Source organism: Vigna umbellata, chromosome 7, assembly GCF_029865625.1.
Source record: "Vigna umbellata cultivar VRB3 chromosome 7, Vumbellata_1.0, whole genome shotgun sequence".
NCBI classification, from domain to species: domain Eukaryota; kingdom Viridiplantae; phylum Streptophyta; class Magnoliopsida; order Fabales; family Fabaceae; genus Vigna; species Vigna umbellata.
In genome coordinates, this window is record NC_142171.1 from 50,393,962 (window position 1) to 50,420,062 (window position 26,101).

Below are 26,101 nucleotides of genomic sequence, written 5' to 3' on the forward strand. Positions count from 1 at the left end.
AAAATAAAGAGAGGAGTAAAATAGGAATGGAGTGGTGAAAGGAACAAGGTGGTGGAGGGAGCAACACAAAGAACTTGAGAAACTATATAATCATATTGAGTATAAACTTGTAATTTCACTTTAAAATAGAAAAAAAAATATTTTAAAGTTTAAATTTTGTAAGAAAATTAAAATTAGTTATTTGGAATTACTTTAAATAATAAAATTAATTTAAATATCACGTTACATTTAACTAAATTTTTAAATTTAATGAAAAGAACAACATTTCATTTATTAAATAGCATATTATATTTTGTAATATCAAATTAAGTTTAAAATTTAAAGTCTAAAGTTAGACTAAGTCGAACTAGATGAATATGAATTTGGGGTATATTTGATTCTATTTCGTTTACTGAGATGACCCAATTTTCAAAGTCTTGTATTGTTTTGTTAGGAAAAAGTGGTAGAAAGGACCATCCCAGTGTAATGAGATGACTGAATTTTCAAAGCCATTTACTTTTTGTTAGAAAAAAGTGGTATACGGGATCATCCCACTATACAATATATATCCACATTTATTGTTTCAAAGTCTTTTAAAAGTCTTTTCTAAGTTTTTTTTTTCTTTTGTGGAATCTGATATTAGGGGTCAATGCATTCACATCAAAATTTCCACATCTGGATTGGGATTGCTCAAATCCTTTTCATGTTCTTTTTATTTACTTACATGATACTATCTAAATAAAATAATATCTTCACATAAAATAGTATAAGCATACTAAAGATCATATATGAAATCTCCACTAAAAACTTTTAGAAAAAAATAATATTAGATCTTTTTTAATGATTTGAGTAATGCACTATTTAAGATGTTTGCGTGATTTGTAATATATTTTTTTTCAAACATTACACTAAACAATCATATCTAAAATTCAAGTGATGGTTTTAGTTCAAGCATTACACTAGAAGGCTTTATTCATCTTATTTTTTTGGTGCAGGAGTGTCTTTATAGTCTTTCAATATTGGCTTTGGAATTTCATAGTAGATAACTTGTTTACGGGGGAACAAAAAGTGACCACAACTAACTATATTTGTTTGATTAAATTATAGTTAATTATACATCTAGAGATAAAGAGTGCGAATTCAATAAATTAAGTGAGACATGTGAAAAATGGATTATTTATTGCATTTAATTTTTTTAAAAATGTTTTATTTTTTTATTTTTAATATTGACAATTTTTAAAAACCATTTTAATAAGAGAACTTTATTTTGAAACTTTTATTTCTTTATATTTTCCTTGTGTTTTAACCGTATAATGTATATGAATTATTTTCTCTTTTATTTTTAACATTATTGAGAAACTATTTGAGATAGGAAGGTAATTGTGGTAAAAGATTAAGTTATTATTGTAATATTATATATTTATACAACTTGAAACTTATTTATGAATAAATATAAAATTGTAAGAAATATACAACATAGTTCTTAGGCTTAATTAAATTTTAAGTATTTCATAAAGTTAAAATTTAATATATATACTCAATTAAAAATTACCAAATATGGTTAAAAAATCGTTTATATTTAATAACACTTAAGCAAAAGTAAATATTAAAAAATTTAAAGTCATAAAAAAGAAATAGAAATAATAATTATTTAGTTCTGGAAAAGAATAATTAGCTCTATAATTGTGTATTTTATAGTTTGATTGGTTTTAGAATAATTGCAATGAATTCGCAAAACGAATGCTACCAGTCGTTTCCAGTTTGGTCATTTATATATATGAATACCAATCTAGCGTAAATACTCACACTCACTGCATTTGATCCATCATCACTTTTTCTGTGTGATGATAAGACCCACAACAACCTCAATGAAGAATCCAGTCCGTTTCAGATTGATGATGTTTGTGTTGTATGTGTTGCCGCAGCTGGTTGTTAATGGAGAACAGGAAATGAGATGCATTCCAAGGGAGAGAGAAGCACTGCTACAATTCAAGGGTGCCATTGTTGATAACTACGGCATGCTCTCCTCTTGGACCACTCCAGACTGTTGCCAGTGGGAGGGGATTCGCTGCAGCAACCTCACCTCTCACATTCTAAGCCTCGACCTTCATGGAGACTATGCAGAACCCTTTGTACGTTATATGAGCGGAGAGATCCACAAGTCGTTGATGGAGTTGCAACAATTAGAGTATTTGAATCTCAGTTCCAATGATTTTCGGTGGAGTCCCTTTCCAGAGTTTTTTGGTTCTCTAAAAAACTTGAAATACCTTGATCTGTCGTTAAGTTATTTTAATGGAGAAATTCCAAGTCAGTTTGGCTCTCTTTCTCATTTGAAATACTTAAATCTTGCACTCAATTCTATGAAGGGTTCAATTCCTCGTGAGCTTGGAAATCTCTCCCAGTTGCAGTATCTTAATCTTTCCTACAATTATTTTTATGGAAATATACCATCTGAACTTGGAAATCTCTCCCAGTTGCAGTATCTTGATCTCAATAGAAATATTTTGGTAGGTAGTATACCATCTCAACTTGGAAATCTATCCCAGTTGCAATATCTTGGTCTTTATAGCTACACAAGTTTAGAAGGAAGTATACCATCTCAGCTTGGAAATCTCTCCCGGTTGCAGGAGCTCTATCTTGCACGATATAATGCTCTCAATATAGACGACGGAGGTCAGTGGCTATCCAATCTCATTTCTTTAACTCATCTTTATTTGGAGTCTGTACCAAATCCTAATACTTCTCATAGTTGGTTGCAAGTGATATGGAAGCTACCCAAACTTAGAGAACTAAGTTTAGTTCGTTGTAGCCTTTCCGATGATTTCATTCGGTCATACATGCCTTCTAAGTTCAATTCTTCTACTTCCCTCTCGGTCCTTGATCTTTCTGTGAACTCCTTCACGTCACCAACAGTATTCCAGTGGGTGTCAAACATCACTTCCAACCTTGTTGAGCTTGACCTTAGTCGTAACCTCTTGGAGGGTTCCACATCAAGTCATTTTGTCATGCTCATGAATTCTCTTAGGCACCTTGACCTCTCCTTTAACTATTTCAAGGCCGGGGATTTGAAATCCTTCATTAATATATGCACCTTACATTCTTTAAATATGGTTAGAAATAATTTGACCGAAGACCTTCTCTCCATTCTCGGTAATTTGTCCAATGGTTGCGTTAGACACTCATTGCAAGAATTAGATCTAACAGATAATAACATCACTGGCACTTTGTCTGACATTTCAGTATTCTCCTCTTTGAAATCATTGTTTCTTGATAGAAATCGGTTAAGTGGAAGGATACCCGAAGGTGTGAAGTTACCATCTACTTTGGAGGATTTGTCAATGAGCTCAAATTCATTACAAGGTGGAATTCCAAAATCATTTAGGGATGCATGTTCTTTGCAATCATTTACCATATCTGATAATAGCTTGAGTGTTGAGCTTCCAATGATAATTTCTCACTTGTCTGGATGTGCTAGATATTCGTTGCAAGTATTAAATCTACATGGTAATCAAATCAATGGCACACTACCTGACTTCTCAACATTCACATCTTTAAAAGATTTATCTCTTTCTGAAAATAAGCTAAATGGAGAGATTCCTAAGAACATTCAATTTCCACCTAAATTGGAGGACCTCGACATCTCTTCAAATTCTTTAAAGGGTATGCTTACTGACTACCACTTTGCTAATATGTCTAAGTTAAATAACTTGGACTTATCTGACAACTCATTGAGTTTGGCATTTACCCAAAATTGGGTTTCACCTTTTCAGTTGGTGGTGATAAAATTGAGATCCTGCAAGCTAGGTCCAACATTTCCCAAATGGTTGCAAACTCAAAACAAATTTGTTGATATTGATATTTCAAATGCTACAATATCAAGTATTATTCCTGAATGGTTTTGGGCTAAATTACCACAACAAAAAGTGATCAGAATGAATATTTCATACAACAATCTACAAGGTAGAATTCCAAATGCTTCATCAACGTATTCTAGATCCATGTCCCTTGAATCAAATCAATTTGAAGGTTCTATTCCTCTGTTCCTACGGAATTCTGAAATTCTTGATTTTTCAAAAAATAAATTCTCAAATCCTCTTTCTTTTTTATGTGGAAATGGAACCATCCAAGATTTATACTATTTAGACCTTTCACATAATCAATTATTCGGTCAAATCCCAGATTGTTGGAGACAATTCAACTCACTAGTTTATTTGGATTTGAGCCACAACAACTTCTCAGGAAAAATTCCTACTTCAATAGGATCACTTCTTGATCTTCAAGCATTGCGGTTGAGAAACAACAATTTAGTAGAAGAAATCCCTTTCTCCTTAAGGAATTGCCCAGAGCTAGTAATGCTTGATTTGTCAGAGAACAAATTATCAGGATCTATCCCTGATTGGATTGGGACAAAAAGTAAATTACAAATTTTAAGTTTGGGAAATAATCAATTCTTTGGGAGTTTAACATTAGAGGTTTGTTGTCTCAAAAACATTCAGGTCTTGGATCTCTCAATAAACAACTTATCTGGAAAAATTCCTAAATGCATAAAAAATCTTACTTCAATGGCTCAACCGACATCTTCAATATATGGTGGAGATCACTCATATCTTTCCAAGCATAGTTTTTTTATAATCAGTGGTGGATACGATTTGAATGCATTGTTAACATGGAAAGGTTCTGAACAAATGTTTATGAATAAAGGTTTGTCACTTTTAAAAAGCATTGATCTTTCAAGCAATCGTTTCTCAGAAGAAATTCCAGTAGAAATAGAAAAATTATCTGGACTGATCTCATTGAACTTATCAAGAAACAATTTGATTGGAAAAATTCCTTCGAACATTGGAAAGCTAGCATCACTTGATTCTCTTGATTTGTCCAGAAACCGACTTGTTGGTTCAATTCCTCCAAGTCTTGCTCAAATTTATGGACTTGGTGTGTTAGATTTGTCTCATAACCATCTAAGTGGAGAAATTCCTACAAGCACACAATTACAGAGTTTCAATAAATCTAGTTATGAAGATAATCTCGATCTTTGTGGACCACCACTTGAAAAATTGTGTATTGGTAGGGAACCAACACAAAAACCAAGTGTTAATGTTTATAAAGATAAATACTCAATTTTTAGTAGTGAGTTTTTCATGAGTATGGGAATTGGATTTGCTCTAAGTTTTTGGATGGTGTTTGGCTCAATTTTATTCAAACGTTCTTGGCAACAATCCTATTTCAACTTCTTGAACAACTTAAAAGACAATGTTTATGTCAAAATAGCAATCTTTGCAAGAGTACTTAAGCGGGATAAAGAGTAACAGGTAATAATATCATAGATTTTATACCACTTTGATTTTTCTATATATTAAATGCACATTACCATATATCCTTTTAAAATATTTCTATAGCATTTTATTGATTAAAATAAAATTTAAAAATAATTATTATGTTAAATATTGAACCAATTTTTACAATTGAATTAGTTGCTTTTGAAACTAATTATGTCAAAGACATAAGATTTATTGCACAAGAGCAATTAAATGTGTAAATATAGCATGTTAAGTAATAAGAAAATGACTTCTTGCTCTTTTGAATGACGAGTGCCATTAGTTTTTATTTACTTAATTTTTTTTAATAAAACTATTCTATGGACAACCTTTTGCAAATTTAGATGAAAAGTTTGCATGACTATGACTACAAAATAAAATAGCAACAAAATAATTGATGTTCAATGCTTGATAGTCTTGTAAAAAAAAACAGTTTCCTTGCTACCATGAAATCATGTTTTTTCCATAGTAAACTTCTGAGATCTTTATCTATCATTACTTTTCTTTTAACCTGATTATTATTCTTATTACTCTAAAATTCTAAACAAAGCCATTTCAATGTACACATTTCGAATAACTAACATTTTTTGTATTTTATTCTTCAATTTTCAGGCACTTGAAACACATATCCTCTTGCCGGACTCCACCTTTGAGCATGTTAATGCTTGGACAAGGCAATGGTTTCTTCAAATTCACTTGGCGTGCTGATAAACTGGTGTTCATGTTTGTATTGTTTGATTTTTTACTTTTAATGAAATATAAATTATCATACATTTTATTAATAATTCACTCACTCAATACTTTTCTTATCATATCGACTTCGTTCTGACATATTTTTTAGTTAATTACATTCCATATATTTGCCTCGGGAAAGTTTCATCATTTCAATGTTATAAATCACTTTATAGAGAAATTATATATATATATATATATATATATATATATATATATATATATATATATATATATATATATATATATATATATATATATATATATATATATATATATATATATATATATATATATATATATATATATATATATGGGGTTTGCTAACGCGCGTACGCCTGTTTTTCAGTTGGTACATTTTAGCAATGTGTACCGGATTTTAGTAGACAAAAATATCCTTATATACCATGGATTCTAAGTTCTAAGGTTAAGGGTATTTTAATAATTTTCATTCTCAAAACTAAAAAAATAAAAACTCCAAACCCTTACCCACCTCTGTCATTCCTCTCAATCCTTTCTCTTTCATCTCTCTCACTCCAACCTTTTCTCTATCATCCCTAATGTAGCCCTAATTGAAAAAATCAGGAACATTTGTCGTTAAACAATTTGCCTTTGTAAAGGGTTGAGTCATTGACATATTCACCTTCAGGCAAAGGTTCATTCAAGATCTCTTCAATTTCATTATCTTGACTAACCTCTCTAATTTCATCATCTGCATATGTTGAATCATCATCTCTAAAACAAACCCTCCAGGCCAATTATCAATTCCTTCATATGTCATTATGCTTGTGAAAATTAGATAGAATTATATACAACAAAAATTATAAAATGAAAATTCATTATAAAATCATTTTTTTGTAAGAAATTGTTTAACAACGAGTGTTTCTGATTTTCACCATCATTTTAAACTTATAGAGATTAAATATTTAATATATATACATATAGTTGATAAAAAACTAAAAAGAAAAATAATCATTTCAAATCAAGACATTTTAAATATTCAAAATAATATATGGAAATGAAAATACAGAATAAGTTCAGAGTTTAAAACAGAAAGGAAAGTAGAGAAATATGTTGCCAAGGATGTGTGAGTGTATGTGATGGTATTAAAGTAAAGGATAATTTTAACCAATTCATAATTTTAATCAGGGTAAGATTTTCTCTTCTCTTATATCTCTTCTTTTGGTAGGTTTGTATGTAGGATCTAAGCTTGAGTTTTTAACTTACACATGAAATCTAAATTAGTTAGATCACTTCCTATTAATTTAGATCCATAGCGATATGATGAATTTGTAAATAAAACCGCCTAAACAAGTTAACATATATCTAACTATTTCTAAATTATAAAACACAAGAATTAAGAGAAGGTATCTTTAAAATTGTACTTTCAATTTGTTTGAGAAGTTAATAAATAGTGTAATAACATCTTTAGATTTAATCCCATATATGTTTGAATAGAGTAGAAATACAATAAAATTATATTCTCATGTTTACCTTTTATTAGACAATTAAAGTTTATTATTGAGTTAAGGTAAACTGAAATTTATTCAGCTTGAATTATAGTTGGAGTATAACGAAATTAATTTTTATTTTGAATTGATTGAAATGTCTAATTATCTGCTTATATGATATATTAAATTGATGACAATTTTAAGTGAATGATTAATTTTCTGAGTGTGATTTATAAAATTAACATCAATTTTATAAGGGTCATGTTGAAATAAAAACTCATTTTTAATTGAAATTTGGTAGAATAATTAGCTTTCCTTTATTGAATTGTATATGAAATTTGTACCATATATGTGGTTGTATTTCGTTTTCTGCGATGACCAATTTTCAAAGTCTTTTTGATTTGTTCCGAAGAAGTGGTAGAAGGTACCACCCCACTGTTAAATTCCCACATTTATCGTTTGACGCGATGAATGCTAAAGTTATGAAATTATCTAAATTCATGATTTGGGCATTTTCTTGCAAAGACTTTTGTCTTTCCCATGTTTCATAAAGTACTTCATCAACTTGTGAGAAAGTTGCAATAGCATATTTAGTAATGATACATTTATCGTTTCACATAACTCATAGAATGTGACAAAATGATTGAAAGGATCCCCAAGATCTAAGCCATAGAACTTATTTGTTGTGATCAAAGAGAGTAGTGTTGGCTTCATCTTAACGCCTTTAACAGATTTTACAATGTTGTAAAAGTGACGTGGTCCTTGTTGATGTGTGTAATCACCTAGCAATCTCGTTTGATTATTTCTTCCAACCATTTGGTTTGGTTATGACAATGCAAACAAAATTTTAATACGCTTCTTCTTCTTGTTACTGTTGTTGTATTTTCATGTGCTGCTTGTGCTTCCTGGTTTTGCTGTTATTTCTCCTTGTTATCCTTTCCATACATGACATGCTTTTGTTTTCTTCTTTGCATACAAAATAGCTTCAAGCAGAGGTGAGTAAACAGAGCATGCAACAAGTGCTAAATACTAATATGATCTATTAGAAACTTTTGTACAGTTTATACAACAATCAAACTGGTTATAAACATTGGTTTTCTTAATTCAAAACCCTAATAACGATACCAAAAACTTGTGTTCTAATGTAATCAATTTTTCAACAAGTATACTAGGTAGTTATGGTACAACAAGTATTATATCTATAAGTATTTGGAAGAATACATAACGTTTAGAACGTGTTTGATTTTAATAAGACAGGATTTGAGTTGTGCAAAATGAAGTAAAACAAATTTTATATAAAAGAGTTTATCTCAATACGATAAATACGTGTTGAAATCAGATTTCATCACTTACCCCTCTCCTGTACTATTTTTAAATATCAAGATCTCTAAACTATTTTCTTATAAATTCTTTTAGGTTTGTCTTTAAAATTATGGGATTGATTCTCATAATTATTTCGATTAAAGAGTGTATATGTGACGGTATTGAAATAAGAGTAAATTATAACCGATTAAAATTGTTGAAATAAGAGTAGTGTAGAAATGTACTAATATGGTTGATTTGGAAATCAAGCACCGTATGAAGGAAGTTAAGACATATCACTAGTGCAGTTAAGAAAAACGACATCGGTTATTTTCGTTCATAGATAACGGTTCCACAACCGAGGTATATACTCAGGTAAAAAGTCTATCTTTTTTGCCTCGGTTCTGAACCGAAGCATAAAGATATATGCTTTTACTTCGGTTAAAATACAACCGAGGCAGTAGAGGGTGTTTCTTTTTTACTTTTTTTATTCTGCTAGACTTTTGGCCTCCGTTTATTGTTGAACCGAGGTAGTAAAAGGGTTTATTTATTTTTTTTCCTCTAATTATATGCCTTGGTTTTATGCCTCTGCTCAAGCTCCTTGACAAAGTTAATAGCACCTCCAATTATAGAAGCTTGATCACCCTTCAATGGCCAATCAGACCAAACAACAAGAGACAATATCTTGAGAACATGAAAAAATGTACAATCTGACACTTACATGTATTTCTGGTTCTTGAAACTCATAACCTTTGTTTTATTAAACCAAACAAATTCTGAGATTGCTTATAATGCTACAAGAAGAAAAGCCGCACAACTTGCAGAAACCATCACATACAAAGATCCAACACCTTGCAAATGCATAATTTCTCCATCATCACCATCACTTTCTACAAATTATAGGTAAAATTCATGAATAATACAAAGTGTAATAGCAAGCATAACTTGAAGGAAAGAAAGGAGGAGGTTGCTGATGAAGTGAGTCTTGTGAAACCTATATGATAAGCAATGCTACCATCTGGTTTGAACAATCCAAAGTTTCTCTCAGACGTTGGACCAGACTTCAAATTCTCGTTAAACAAAGGAAAAATATAAGCTCTCACAACCATCTTAGGCCTATAAGGGGTACCCGAGGAGAGGTGGGAATCGGTGGTAGTTGAACTTGGCATAGGTGGGAATCGGTGATAGAAAGAACAGGGGCGTGGTACACGAGGGTTTTCTTCATCCCCACGGTGCGGTCGCCATGGGCCACAAGGCGGTCCTTTCTAGTGGTCTTCCAGTAGCCCTTCTCGGTGGCGCGGTTGGTCCTGGAGCCATTTCCATACTTGCGGTCTATCACGCTGAAGAAGTGTCATTCCAAGTCCTTCGTCTTCAGCTTCGACAGAGCTGAAAAGCAAAAATAACTTAAAAAACACTTTGAATCCTTTGAACCAAACCCTATTGCTAACAATTCGACACCACAAAAAAGGGCAAAATGCTAACGGGGAAGGTCCCAAGGCTCGAGCTTGTAGACATCAACCACTGCAATGTGGTCGTATCGGGACAGGTTTCCGGTGATCTTGTGCTTCAGGTTCAGGTAGAACACCACCAGCTCTTCGTCGGTGCGGTGGAATCGGAAGCCGGGACCCATAGGTGCCATGGATTGGATTCAAGAGAGATGAATCGCTGAGAGAGAAAAAGAGTGAAAGAAAATTGGGGATTAGAGCTTTCCGGTGATCTTGTGCTTCAGGTTCAGGTAGAACACCACCAGCTCTTCGTCGGTGTAGTGGAATCGGAAACCGAGACCCATAGGTGCCATGGATTGGATTCAAAAGAGATGAATTGCTGAGAGAGAAAAAGAGTGAAAGAAAATTGGGGATTAGGGCTTTCGTTTATGATTGATGAAGAGGGAGATAGTGGCAGTGAGAATAGTAGGTGGCGGTGATGTTGACAAACGGCAGAGACGGTGGCGGCGTTGGACGACGACGCTGGAGGCAGTGAAGGTGAGAAGAGAGGACGTTCAGCCGTGAGGGGGAGAAGTGGAACAGTGGATTCACGAAGAAGAAGCAATGACGAAGCAGCAGCGCGAAGAAGAAGAACTGAAGAAGCAATGAACACAAGGAAGCTTAAAGTGAAAGAAGAAGCAATAAACACAAAGAAGAACGAAGAAGCAGTGAACACAGCCAATGAACAGCAGCAGCGTGAAGAGAAAGAAGAAGAAGAAGCAGTGCGAGAAGAAATGAACAAACTCTGAGAATTTTGAAGCTCTACAGCACCGGTTATGAACGAAACGATGCTTAAAATGAAAAATCTGAAGCCTATATGCTTCGGTCAGAAAGGAATCGAAGCCGATGAATGTTTTGGCACCGGGTCTAAGTTCACCGAGGTGGCAGCTCAGGCTTTATGCCTCAGTTCTGCGGGAAACCGAGATAGTATCACCTTTTCATAAAGTTGTCAGTCAAAAAGCCTGAGCTCGTATCACTTTTTCATAAAGTTGACACCTTTTAGGCACCTGTTCCGCTTGCAACCGAGGTTGTATCTCTGTTCTGCACCGGTTCTGCATGCAACCGAGGCCTATAAGGTCCAATTTATTACAAAACTGTCACCGCCTTGTGATAGGCACCGGTTTGGTGTAAAATAAGGTATATTGTGTAAGTTTAAAAGCAAAAATTGTATTAGTGTATATAACTTTTCTAAGTCTTTCGTTTACTAATGAGATAACTGACTTTTCAAAGTCTTTTTTGTCTTGTGAAAACTTGTGTAATTGGCTTTTACTAAGATATTGTTTTGTTCTTTGTAAAGTTTTTTCAACATTACACTAAAAAATCATATCTAAAACAGAGTTCAGACATGACACACTAAAGAATATCTAAAACTTAAGTGACAATCGTTAATTATGTAAAAAAATATATTCTTTTTTGTTTTAGACTCAGTAAATTACAAAAATAAATTTTTAAGTCTGGATAAAAATTCGTAGATAACTGTATTGGCTTTTAAACATGATAAAAGTAAATTTGGCAGATAACTATTATCTTTTAAACAAGATAAAAATAGATTTGATTCAATTAATTTGGATGTAAATTGTACACCCATAAAAAGTTTAAAAAAGTAGTGATTTATTTCACTAAGATTTGTGCTTCTTTAAATGAGATATATAGTGAATTACGCATTTGGACGTCATGATTTGTGCTCTAGGCATCCTTCTTCAGTAGATCAGAATTTTTGGAGGACTATTTCCATGATGGTAATAGGTCATGTTAAATATCAGTTTAAAAAATTACTTGTGAATATTTATGGATAATTAAAAAAATTGTTTCATGATTTTTTATAATAAAATCTAAATAAAATTAAAAAAATATATAATATAAATTAAATTAAAACTAAATTTTAATTAAATTAAATTTAATAAAATATAAATTAATTTTAATTTAAATTAAATTTAACTTAATAAAATATAAATTAAATGTTAATTTTATTTTTTGGAGTAATGAATATCCATGGGTAAGGATAGTATGATACTTGCACTCAACTTGTTTATAAAAGGGTATTAAAATATTTGTTGCTTGTTATCTATGAGTAACAAATACGTGCAGGTACCAATTATCTGTCGTAAATTTTATCCGGACACAGGTATTTTTGCCTTTTATAGTATTGAAACTAAAGGTTTTACTAGAGTTTTATTGCAACATCCTAAATTCACTAGTAAATAAATAGTTTTTTAACTCGCACATTACGCTTCGGTTTAAAAAAAAATCGAAGCGTATAAAAATGTGGTGACAATTTCGTAATTCTGGTTACACTATTTGCCTCGGTTCAATTTGAACCGATGTCTAAGGGGGTATACTGCCTTGGTTCTCTGACCAACCAAGGCAAGAAAACCCTGCTGAATCAGACTTTTCACCTAACAGTTTTTTCGAAAGAGGTCTACTACCTCAATTCTCTAACCAATCAAAGCAAAAAACCCTGACAGCTTTTTCAAAATAGGCCTAGTGCCTTGGTTCTCTCACCAACCGAGGCAAAAAAACCTTGACAACTTTTCGAAATAGGCCTACTGCCTCGGTTCTCTGACCAACAGAGGTAGTATGTCTTGCCAGAAACTGATTTGAACGTTTCAAATCATTTTGTCAACCTCTATTGCCTCAGTTCCATTTTAACTGATGTCATAGGCCCTTTATGTCTCGGTTTAAGCACGAATCAAGTGTATGCTGCAAATCATACACCACCCATAAGGGATATGAAAATCATTAAAACCTTTTTTTAAACTAAAATTCTTTCACCACATAGAATTTTAATAACAAAGTTTAGCCTCTCAATAATGCAGTCTCTAGCACTTTTACACACACACCATAGGAATGGTCATAATTGATTAAAATCAATTTAGTGCTATCAGAACTAACAAGTGACTTGTTTTTACCCATATGAACCTTATTCATGGGATCTTCAATCCCAAAGGTTGTGTTACCATCACTTGTTTGTTTTAAAGTGGCTTAAGTCTCATTCCCCTTGATGTTTCTAATATCATTTGTCTTCCCAAGGGTTTTGTCAAAGGATCTGCTAGATTTCGTTCTGATTTCACATAATTGATGGAAATAGTTCCACTCTTTAGCAACTACTTCACCAAATTGTGTCTCAATTGTATATGTCTATTTTTTCCATTGTAACTCTTGTTTTTAGCTATAGCTATTGCCGATTAGCAATCACAGTGTATTGATACCGATGGGGTTGATTTCATTCCTAGTAGAATGTTTGCTAAGAAGTTTTTCAACCACTCAGCCTCATTACCAACCATCTCAAGAGCAACAAACTCAGATTCCATTGTTGATCTTGTAATAATTGTTTGCCTGGTTGATCTTCATGTAATCGCACCACCCCCAAGTACGAATACATAACCACTAGTGGATTTTGTCTCATCTGAATCAGAGATCCAGTTAGCATCATTGTACACTTCTAGTACAACGGGAAATCCACTGTATTCAATGACATAATCCATTGAACCTCTTAAGTATCACATAAGCCTAGCAAGTGCATCCCAATGTTCCTGATTTGCACATTGAGTGTACCTACTCAATCTACCTACTGCATAAGCAATATCAGGTCTAGAAAAGCTCATCAAGTGCAGTAAGCTCCCAATTATCTAGGCATACTGAGGTTGAGATAATGATTCTCCTCTATTTTTCATTAATTTAGAATTAGCATCATAAGGGGTACTCACTCGTTTCAGGTCATAAAACCCAAACTTCTTAAGAAGTTTCTCAATGTATTGTTCTTGAGATAGTAATATACTATCTCCATTCCTTATGATTCTAATACCTAAAATCACACTAGCTTCAGCCATGTCTTTCATTTCAAATTTTGATCCTAGAAACAATTTAGTTCTAACGACAATCTCATTGCATGTACCAAAGATTAACATGTCATCCACATACAAGCATATAATGACACAATCACCATTTTCAAATTTAGAGTACACACATTTATCAACATCATTAGGTGAAAAACCCATCATAAAGCAACACATTATCAAGTTTTTCATGCCATTATTTGGTGCTTGTTTCAACCCATACAAGGATTTTAAGAGTTTGCATACTTTATCCTCTTGACTAGATACAACACACCCTTCAGGTTGAGTCATATAAAATTCTTCCTATAAATCACCATTCAAAAAGGTATTTTTAACATCCATATGATGTATCACTAGTTTATGGATAGCTGCTAGAGTTAATAACACTCGAATAAAGGAAATCCTAGTCACAAGAGAAAAAGTATCAAAGTAATCTATGTTAGGTTTTTGAGTAAATCCTTTTGCTACTAATCTTGCCTTATACTTCTCTATGGATCCATCATGGTGATACTTTTTCTTAAATATCCACTTACAACCAAAGGGTTTTGCTCCTTTAGGCAAATCTACTAAAGTCCAAGTACTATTTTTTTGAATTGATTCAATTTCAATCCCAATGGCCTTATCCCACTATTTTGCATCAAGAGCACTAGTAGCTTCTACAAAGCTTGTTGGATCATTATCAACAAGATAAGTATAAAAGTCATCTCCAAAGGAAGTTTCCTTTCTCCGTCTTTTACTTCTTCTCAAATCCTCATTCATGGTATCACTATTATTGCTCTCATCATCAGGTTGAGACATCTCACTAACCTTTAAGGGAAACACGTGTTTAAAGAAATCAACATTTTTCGTCTTCATTTTAGAATTTCTCTCAAGTATATTATTTTTAACAACTAGAAATCTATAGGCAGCATATGTTCAGCATAACCTAAGAATATACAATAAGAGGTTTTAGAGCCTATTTTTCTTTTCTTGGGATCAGGTAACATCACCTTAGCTAAACACCCCCACACTCTTATATATTTAAGGTTAGGTTGGTAACCTTTCCACAACTCATAAGGAGTTTTACCGGTTTTCTTATGAGGTATTCTATTTTGTAAAATACATGTAGTAAGCAAGGCTTCTTCCCAAAGGTTATCAAGTGTACCAAAACTAACAAGCATAACATTCATCATCTACTTAAGGGTTCTATTTTTTCTCTCAGCTACTCCATTAGACTCAGGTGAATATGGTGTGGTCACTTCATGGATAATTCCTTCTTTAACACAAAAATCATTCAAGAGAACATACTCACCACCTCTATCTGATCTAATCCTCTTAATTTTCTTATTCAACTGATTTTCTACTTCTACTTTAAAGGTTAAAAACACATCAAAAGTTTCATCTTTATGTTTGATTAAGTAAACTTTGGTGTATCTAGAATAATCATCTATAAAGGTCACAAAATAATTTTTACCTCCTCTAGACATGGTTTGTTTGAAATCAGCTAGATCAGTATGAATTAACTCTAATAGTTCAGTTTGGCGTTCTACAGAAAAATGTGTTTTCTTTGTTAATTTAGATTCTACACATATATCACATTTACTACTCTGTTTATCATGCATATTAATCAATCCTAGTCGTTGTAATTTCAAAACATATGAGGAATTCACATGTCCTAATCTAGCATGCCATATATCATACGAGTCAACAATATAAGCAGAAGAACAATTGATTCATTAATATTTTCAGAAACATTTAGAATGAAGAGTCCTTGATCACAATATCCCTTCCCCACGAAAACATTATTTTTTATCATAATAATCTTGTCAGACTCAAATGACACTTTAACCCACACCTTTCCCAATAGTGCTATAAAGATTAAATTAACTCTGATTGATGGCACATGTAGCACATCACTCGAGGCTAGAGTCTTTCCATGTGTGAGTTTGAGAAGAACTTTTCCTTTTCCCAGAATAGGAGTGGTGCTGGAATCACCGAGGTAGACGTGTTCTTCTCCTTCTCCCACATGAGTGTAAGAGGTAAAGGAACTTCTGTTTGCACATATATGCCTAGTAGCACCAGAGTCTACTACCCACTTGCTCACATTAGTCATCAGATTTACTTGAGAAATGACCGCAACAATAATGTCATCTCCTTCGGCTATATTGACCCTAGGAGGATTGTCGTTTCTCGCTTTGCGCCTGTATTGTGGTGCATGATGGCCTGGCTTCCCACATACGAAGCAATTTCCTTTCTTCTTAAAGGTGGGTTTAGATTCATTGGGACAAGATTTAAGAAAATTATTTTTCTTTTTGTGATCAGGTTTGTATTCGTACCTTTTGGAAACATGTTTTACTTCTACCATATTTGTTTTTGCAGATAAAGCTTTGGCCCTTACAATAGCAGACTCCTTCCTGTTGGTATCTTCAGTTATTATGTATGTAATGAGTTCTGGTAGAGACATCTGTTTGTGCCTGTGTTTCAATTGTTGTTTGTAATCTGTCCAAGATGGCGACAATTTCTCGATCAGAAGTTTTGAAACAAATTCATCTGGTAGAAGAATATTTTCTGCTTTGATATCTTCGAGAAGCTTGTGATATTCATTGATTTGAGTTTTGATGTCCTTGTCTTTAATCATCTCCCAATGGTAGTAGTTTCCTATGACGAGTCTTTTTCTGACGACATCTTCGGCAATGTATTTGAGAATCAACGAGTTCCAAATGTCTTTTGCTTCCTTGTAGGAACAATACACATCGAAGAAATCATTAAAAAGTGCACTAAGTAAAGTGTGTCACCATACCTTGTTCGCGTAAGTCCACTCTTCAACTAGTTTTGAGTTTGAAGGAATAGTGAAGTCGGGCTTCGGAGATGAAAGAGCAGCAGCTTCATACATGTCTAAAAGGGTGGACAAACGTTCCTTCCAGTGTCGAAAGTTCGTCCAGAGAAAACCTCGATTTTTGACACTTTCGGAAGTAATTTTGCGAAGATCGTCTGGGTTCCGGAAACAATGGTTTGACTCTCTAAAGACATGTTGTTTATGTCAGCCATAGGTTCTTAAGACATTCTTTCTATTTTATTTTTGAATTTTCAGGAACTTGAAACCCATCCTCTTGCACAACTCCACCTTTGAGCTTGTTAATGCTTGGACAAGACAATGGTTTTGCCTATAATGAAATATAAATTATCATGCATTTCATTAGTATTAACTCTTAGTTTTCTTATAATCCAAACTTCGGTCTCATGTTTTTTAGTTAATTACATTTCATACATTTGTCTCAGGAATGTTTCATCATTTTAACGAGTGAGTTGTTTTCAATTTTACAAATTCTATAAATTACTTTATAGAAAAATTATTTATTTTAATGTTATATTTCTGTGACTAACAATCTTTGTATTTCAACCCATCATTTTTATGAGCGTTTCATTTTCAATTAAAAATATCACTTTATAAATTTTATATATATAACGTGATAACCAGCATGCTAAACTTATTTAGCGATTAAACATTTGCTATATACATATATATAGTTAATAAAAACTAAGCATAATATATTTCAAATAAACTAGTAACACAAAACTAATGCTCACTCATCCCCAAATAATGCGGGTACAAAATCTAAAAATATTCAAATTACAAAAGGTTATATTACAATGAACTACGACGTAGAAATTAAAAGTTCTAATTAAAGTCTCTACAATAACAAACATGAATTAGGTAGTTGGGGACGATATTTCAACCCTAATTTTGGTCGGTATAGAGTAGTCTACGAAGCTCATTCTGAAGCCACACTTCCCAAATTTCCACGCATTGCAAACAAACTCGTGTCAGGGAACGTGTAAAATTCAGTATCGGAATAGTCTCGGGCATATTTTTAAATGATATTAATTAAAGTTTTATCGGATATAAAAGCTATGAAAAAATTTAAACTTTTACTTAAGAAAAAAATTAAATATTAAAATATTTTTTAAAAACATAACATAATATTAAATATTTGATGAATTTAATATTATTTTAAAAATGTAATATATTGTATCGTATTTAATTTCTAATGTGTGACATGCTTTATTTTTTATATTTAATAAATTAGTTTCTATTAGATTAATTTATTTTATTTTTATATTTTATTTTTATATTGAAGTAAAAATTTTATATTTAATTTTTTTATTATAAGAAATTAAGATAAATATAGGAATAAAATAATTATAAAAAGTCAATGTTTTTTTTTTGTATTTGTAAAAGAAGAAAAAGAAATTAAAAAAATATGATATTAAATAAATGTAAACATTTTGTGTGTACGAAAGAAAATAATTGGAGTAGAACTTACTGCACACGTGCTTTAAGGAAAAATTACTAATAAGGTCAATTTGTTATATTATATATATATATATATATATATATATATATATATATATATATATATATATATATATATATATATATGTATGTATGTATATATATTTCTTTTCTTTAGTAATGTTATTTTATTTTACTTTCTTTTCTAGATGGTTAGAACATCCAAGTCTCCTTATATTTATATTATTTATTTTGTTTGTCGATAAAGAAAAAAAAAAGAGTAACATGTTTGTTGGAGTGTAAAACAAAAACAGAAAACAGATCATTACATAGTATAAAGCTCTGTAAATCAGTTTCAAAAACACAATAATACAGATTGAGGTTATTCAGCATACCTGTGTTTTCCTTGCATCCTTATTTTGCTCTGAACGACTGTGTGTGGTGGTGGTGAAGAAGGGAGAGGCTGAACCCTAGCAGAGCTCTGGTGGTGCTCATCTCTCTCAGCTCCTCGCGTGTTTCTTTCTGCTTCTGAAGTTCTCTCTCTCTCACGTGCATATTTCACTTTTAAGTGAAACATTATCTGTGCATGGGTTATTACCGTTTTACCCTTCATTCTAATATGGTATCAAGAGCTTAGGCTGAATCCTGGTGTGTGAAGTGGGTGCGTGGAAATTTACTGGAGGTGTGAGAGCTTCATCTGGTGGTGTGTGTATCCAGAGAAGAAAGGAGGTGAATTTTTGGTAAAAGATTTTGCAAGAAAGTTTGCAAGACTGTGATGGCAAACTTTGGAGGTATACAGGGACCATTACCCATGTTTGATGGCAAGCAGTTTGATGATTGGAGAATCAAGATGCGTGCTGTGTTTGGATTTCAGGATGTCCTGGAAGTTATTGAACAGGGACTGCCTAAATTGAGTGACAATGCATCTCAAGAAGAGAAGAAAGAGTAGATGATGGTAAAACTGGACAGTAAGGCTAGATTTTTGATATATCAGAGTGTAAACCAGAAGATCTTCAACAAGATCTCAAATTCTGACAGTGCAAAAGAAATCTGGGGTATTTTAGTGAAAACATATGGTGATGGAGACAGGAATGCGAAGATTAAACTGCAGGCACTCAGAAGACAGTTTGAAACCTTGATTATGGATGAAAATGAGAGTGTGGCTGAATACTTTGATAAGGTGCAGGAACTTGTGAACAAGATGAGAGCTTGTGGTGATAAGATGATGGAAGAGTATGTTGTGGATAAAATTCTGAGGACCTTGACTGCCAGATTTGACTATGTAGTAGCTGCCATTGAAGAAACCCGAAGAAAGGAGAATATTGACATTGAGGAGCTGCAGCATTCATTAGAGGCTCATGAGTTACGCCTCAATGAGCGCAAACAGTGCCAGGAGCAGGCCTTGCAGGCCAGATCTCAGTGGAAAGGCAAGAAAGGGTTCAAGAAAGGAGGAAAAGGTGGCAAGAAGGGCAAAGATTCACAGGACCAGCAAGGAGAAGGGTCCAGTGAATCAGGCCAGGTGAAAACTCAGAAAAATGGTGAATGGAAGTTTGACAAAAAGAAGGTCAAGTGCTACAACTGTCAAAAACTGGGTCATTATGCTAAGGATTGTTGGAGTGGTGAAGGTGCTAAGAACAAACCAAAGAAGAGGGCTAATTTGGCCCAAGAAGAGGAATCTGATTCAGAACCAGTAATGTTGATGGCTAAAACAGAAGAAGATTCATCAGAAAATGATGTGTGGTACCTAGATTCTGGGTGTTCTACCCACATGACAGGGAGAAGAGACTGGTTTGTAGGAATTCAAGGTGCTGGACATGGAAAGATCAGATTTGCTGATGATAGAAGTCTGGTTGCAGAAGGCACAGGCAGGGTTGTTCTAAGAGATGTGGAAGGAAGAGATGTAACAATTGAAGAGGTACTGTATGTACCAGGATTAAAATCAAATCTGCTAAGCTTGGGACAGCTACTGCAGAAAGGTTATGTGATGAAAATGGAGGATAACAGTCTCAGAATTTTCAACCAACAGAAGAGGATGGTTGTACAAGCCCAGCTGTCACAAAATAGGACATTCAGGGTTGTGATGAGTGCAGTGAAACACCAGTGCTTTACTGCCTCAGAAAACAAGGAGGAATGGCTTTGGCATTTGAGGTTTGGACATTTAAATTTCAGGGATCTGTCTCTGTTAGGACAGAAAAAGATGGTGAATGGGCTGCCTAATGTTACTGTGCCAGATACAGTGTGCAGTGAGTGTGTGCAGTGTAAGCAAACAAGGGGCAGTTTCAAGAAGAACCTACCCCAGAGATCTGCAGAAAGACTAGGAGTAGTCTATTCGGATGTGTGTGGGCCAATGCAGGTTGAAACACCAGGAGGCAGCAGATACTTCCTGCTGTTTATTGATGACTACACCAGGAAATGTTGGGTGTATCTAATCAAAAGGAAAGGAGAAGTACTGGAGGTGTTTTAGAAATTCAAGAGAATAGTTGAGAAGCAGTGTGAGCAGAAGATAAAGGTCTTAAGGACAGATGGAGGTGGAGAATACATCTCCACTGAATTCAAGTTGTTCTGTGAACATGAAGGGATTATACATGAGGTTACTCCTCCATATACACCACAACATAATGGTGCAGCTGAAAGGAAGAACAGAACTCTACTGAACATGGTGAGGTGTATGTTAAAAAGCAAAGGATTGCCTAACTTTTTATGGGGAGAGGCTGTGGTTACAGCCACTTATATACTGAATATGTCTCCAACAAAGAGACTGGAAGACTTGACACCTGAAGAAGCCTGGACAGGGATGAAACCAGATGTCAAACATCTGAAAATATTTGGCTCATTGTGTTACAAACACATACCAGACCAACAGAGAAGAAAATTGGATGATAAAGGAGTGCCTCTAATTTTAGTAGGCTATCATTCAACTGGAGGATACAAGCTGTATGACCCTACATCAGGGACAGCTTGCATCAGCAGAGATGTAGTTATTGATGAAACTGGAGTTTGGAAGTGGGACACAACTAGGCAGGAGACATCAACCATCACTTTGGAAGATGAAACTGCTGTAGTTGAGACTGAAGAAACTGTGAATAATGATGGTAGAAGGAGGTCATCACGGGTTACTCACTTGCCAGCTCATCTAAGGGATTTTGACTTATCCTATGAGGCTACTCTCACATCAGAGGGACATTTTGTGCACTATGCACTAATTGCAGAGGCTGAACCTGTTGAGTTTGAGGAGGCTGTGAAGGATGATAAATGGCATAAAGCCATGGAGGAGGAGATTGACTCCATAGAAAGGAACCAGACCTGGGAACTGGTGAGATTACCCTCTGGAAAGAAACCCATAGCATTAAAATGGGTTTATAAATCAAAGATAAATCCACAAGGCATTGTTGTGAGGTATAAGGCACGGCTGGTTGCTAAGGGATTCTTACAAAAGGCTGGAGTTGATTATGGTGAAGTGTTTGCTCCTGTAGCAAGGGTTGAAACCATAAGATTAGTGGTATCATTGGCTACTAAATTTGGCTGGTCTCTACACCAGCTTGATGTAAAATCAGCCTTCTTAAATGGAAGACTAGAGGAGGAGGTTTATGTGGTACAACCACAAGGTTTTGAGGTCAAAGGGCAGCTGGACAAAGTGTATAGGCTGAGGAAAGCTCTCTACGGGCTTAAGCAGGCTCCAAGGGCCTGGAACCAGCGTATTGATGGGTTCATGGGCAGTATTGGGTTTGAGAAATGTGTTTCAGAACACGGTGTGTATGTGCAAAGCTGTCAGCACAAAGGAAAAACAGAGAAGTTGATTGTGTGTCTCTATGTGGATGACATGTTAGTCACTGGAAGTTGTGAAGAATTAATTTCAGTCTTCAAAACTGAAATGCAAAGTGAATTTGAAATGAGTGATCTTGGAAAACTCAGCTATTTCCTTGGCATTGAGTTTACCAAGACTGAAGATGGAGTAGTGATGCACCAATCACGGTATGCTTTAGATCTGCTGAGAAAGTATGAGATGGGTGATTGTAATGCTGCAAGTACTCCTGCAGAAGTTGGATTAAGGCTGGAAAGGGAGCCAGAAGAGGAAGCTGTTGATCCAACAGCCTACAGAAGAATGGTTGGAAGTCTTAGGTATCTTTGTAATACCAGACCTGATTTGAGTTATAGTGTTGGTGTAATAAGCAGATACATGGAGTGTCCTAGAGTATCACATATGACTGTTGTCAAACGGATACTAAGATACTTGAAGGGTACACATTCATATGGGATTCAGTTTAGAAAAGGAGAGACTGGAGAAGAAGTACAAATTACTTCTTATTCAGATGCAGATTGGTGTGGAGACAAGACTGACAGGAAAAACACTGCAGGGTACATTTTCTTCATGGATGGATCTCCTATTTCCTGGAGTTCCAGAAAGGAACCAGTAGTTGCCTTATCTTCATGTGAGGCAGAATACATAGCTGCCTGTGAAGCTACGTGTCAAGCAACCTGGCTGAGATCCTTGGTAGAGGGACTGAAGATGGAGCTATCCGAGAGGAGGGTTAGACTAATGGTTGACAACAAATCAGCCATAAATCTTGCCAAACATCCTACATCTCACGGTAGGAGTAAACATATTGAGACCCGATTCCACTACATCAGGGAACAGGTCAGCAATGGGAAACTGGAAATTGTACACTACAGATCCGAAGATCAACTTGCAGATATACTGACTAAAGCCCTAAACGGCGAACACTTTCTGAAACTCAGAAAGCTAATCGGGATGGTGCAAGCTGAAGCTTTGGAAAATTAGGGTTTCTCTTCGCAGAGAAGAAGATCGGTCAAGGAGATGTTTTTCCCCGGTTTTAATCGGTGAAAAACATGTGTGTGCTTGAAGAAGGTGGTTCTACTAAGTTTAATCGGTAGAAATTTACTGGAAATCGAGGAAGAGAATATTTTCACCGATTCAATCGGTGAAAAGGTGTTATTCATCGTTTAATCGTGTTTTTCAAGTTTTGTTTTAGGAGGAGTGTTGGAGTGTAAAACAGAAACAGAAAACAGATCATTATACAGTATAAAGCTTTGTAAATCAGTTTCAAAATTTTAATAATACAGTTTTGAGGTTATTCAACATACCTGTGTTTTCTTTGCATCCTTATTTTGCTCTGAACGACTGTGTGTGGTGGTGGTGAAGAACGGAGAGGCTGAACCCTAGCAGAGCTCTGGTGGTGCTCATCTCTCTCAGCTTCTCGAGTGTTTCTTTCTGCTTCTGAAGTTCTCTCTCTCTCACGTGCTTATTTCATTTTAAAGTAAAACATTATCTGTGCATGGGTTATTACCGTTTTACCCTTCATTCTAATAAGGTCAATTTGTTATATTATATATATATATATATATGTTATGTATATATATATATGTTTCATTATCCTATATATATATATATATATATGTATATATATTTCTTTTCTTTAGTAATGTTATTTTATTTTACTTTCTTTTCTAGATGGTTAGAACATCCAAGTCTCCTTATATTTATATTATTTATTTTGTTTGTCGATAAAGAAAAAAAAAAGAGTAACATGTTAACTAAATCATGAATTTTGGATGCTGAGTGAATTCAGTGATTAATAAAATCATTGATGTTCAATACTTGACAGTCTTATGAAAAATAACTAACCTGATTATTATTTTTATTACTTCAAATTTTAAACATAGGAACTATATTTTTTTAGTGAATAAGAATAATTAGAAGTTAATTTATTTTAATGTACACATTTCAAAGAACTAACATTCTTTGCATTTTATTTTTCAATTTTCTAGCACTTGAGCTTGTTATGTTTAAACAAGAAACACTTGTTATTCGAAACCATTCAATTTATTTAGAAGCCAAGTTTTCTCCAAAAAGAAAAACTGTTTCAAGTTATAGTTGATGCAAACTGCAACAGTTAACACAGAAAAGAAAACGGATGAAATTAAGAAAGAAAAGATCTAACAGTTAAATATTTCATTTTTGTGTTACCTACCAATGAAAAAGGAAACAAACTTCAATTTTACAAAAATATAGTCAAGTGGGCTTATGGATTCTCATAAGATAACTCATGAAAGTGATTATTCTGCACCATATGTATGAACTCAATTGGTAAAATAATTGATCTGAAGAATTAATGCTAGAGGTTTCTGATACAACGGTTACTTCCTGTGCTTCCCTAAGAAGTCTCATTTGCCTACTACTATTTCTCTAAAGTGTTCGTTCAATTTAAAAATCATGAAATAATTGATCATTCGAAATCTAGTCTCTCGTGCAACTAAAAAATAACACTAAAAAGGACACATTAAATAATATTTTTTAAAAATGAAATAAAATAAAATTTAACTATACTTAAATGATAAAAAATAAAAAAAATAAATTATAAACAATTTAAACCTCAATTAGTAAATAAAACATAATTCAGTAAACCAAATGTCAGTCTCAATAATGAAACTAAAAATTTGTTACGAAATTAAATTATATAAATAATAAAGTAGACAAATTTCATATATAATTTTTCTTTATTTAATTTTAACAATTGAAGTAACCCAAAAAAATAAATATAAATAAAATAAAAACAATGATGATGACAATTATAAAACAAATCATCCTTATACAATTTACATTATTTACTATCATGCCATCGCGTTTCATCGTCTTGAAACTTTTTCTTGTACGGTGTAACTCTTAATTTTTAAATTTCTTCTTCCTCGTTCTAATTGTAAAAGCATTGGTGTAACTCTTAATTTTTAAATTTCCTCTTCCTAGTTCTAATTGTAAAAGCATTGGAATGTAAATGAGTTTTTAAAAAGAAAAAAAAATTAAGAAGGGATGGACCTGTAATTTTGTACATATGTGATTATATAATTGAAGAAAATTTAGTATGACTCTAGGTTGAATGTTGATGTTTGTTATTTTTATTAATGTTTCAGTTAGGATTACTAGTTAGGATTACTACTTTGCAGTAGTAATCGGTTAAGTTTGTTATTTTTTCGTATTTTCCCTTTCTCTTAACCTATTTAAGGTTAGGGTTTTTTCTTTCCTTTTAGAATGTAACACAGAAGAACTACACCATCACAGAAATGCAAAAGCTTAAGTTTTTTTTTCTTACCTCTGTTGAAGACTTTGCTTCGATAATCTTTTCTTCTTTCTTCAGAAGCCATGAACACTCACCACCAAGAGCTTCGTGCTCCTTCTCTCTAACTTCCAGAAGTCTCGTGCATTCTCTCTCTCTTGTTTGACGAAGACTGCTTCAAGACAGTGTCTTTATCCAGAGATATTTTTATCTCTTCGTGCCTTACATTTGGGCCTTGGTTTAAGGCTTTGGGCCTATAGCTTAATATGGTATCAGAAGTATACATTTTTTGATTGTTTCTTGGAAGGATGGACACCCCAGATCCCACTACTCAACCTTGAAGCCCATTTTATCTTCACCCGGGAGAAAATCCAGGTATTACTCTTATTTTCCAAATTCTCAATGATACTAACTACTCATCTTGGAGCAGAAATTTAAAAAAGGCTCTTCTCTCCAAAAATAAGATGAAATTCATTGATGACAATATCAAGAAGCCACTAAGAACCGATCCTCTGTTCGATGCTTGGGAAAGATGTGTCACCATGGTTTTATCTTGGATCATCAAGACTCTTTCAACCCATATTGCAGACAGTGTCATCTATGTTGACAATGCCAAAGATTTGTGGAAAGAACTTAAACAAAGATTTTCTAAAGGAGAC

General features: G+C 33.6%; 1 protein-coding gene and 1 long non-coding RNA gene across 2 annotated transcripts; one reads left to right on the forward strand and one right to left on the reverse strand.

The window, feature by feature from the left end:
• Positions 1–1,808: 1,808 nt before the first annotated feature.
• On the forward strand, positions 1,809–6,106 carry LOC148196536 (receptor-like protein EIX2). Its single transcript, XM_088094137.1, has 2 exons — positions 1,809–5,288; positions 5,907–6,106. Exon 1 carries the CDS (start codon positions 1,848–1,850, stop codon positions 5,283–5,285), a length of 3,438 nt encoding a protein of 1,145 aa, XP_087950263.1. The 5' UTR covers positions 1,809–1,847; the 3' UTR covers positions 5,286–5,288; positions 5,907–6,106.
• Positions 6,107–17,628: 11,522 nt separating this feature from the next.
• LOC148196537 (uncharacterized) lies at positions 17,629–25,606 on the reverse strand. Its single transcript, XR_015780714.1, has 2 exons — positions 25,479–25,606; positions 17,629–17,867 (listed from the first exon to the last, which is right to left on the reverse strand). It is a non-coding gene; the product is annotated as an uncharacterized LOC148196537 (long non-coding RNA).
• Between the last annotated feature and the right edge of the window lie 495 nt (positions 25,607–26,101).

What these genes read in the sequence shown, in the direction of transcription:
- LOC148196536 (XM_088094137.1), top strand. Translation starts at nt 1,848, where the DNA reads ATGAAGAATCCAGTCCGTTTCAGATTGATGATGTTTGTGTTGTATGTG.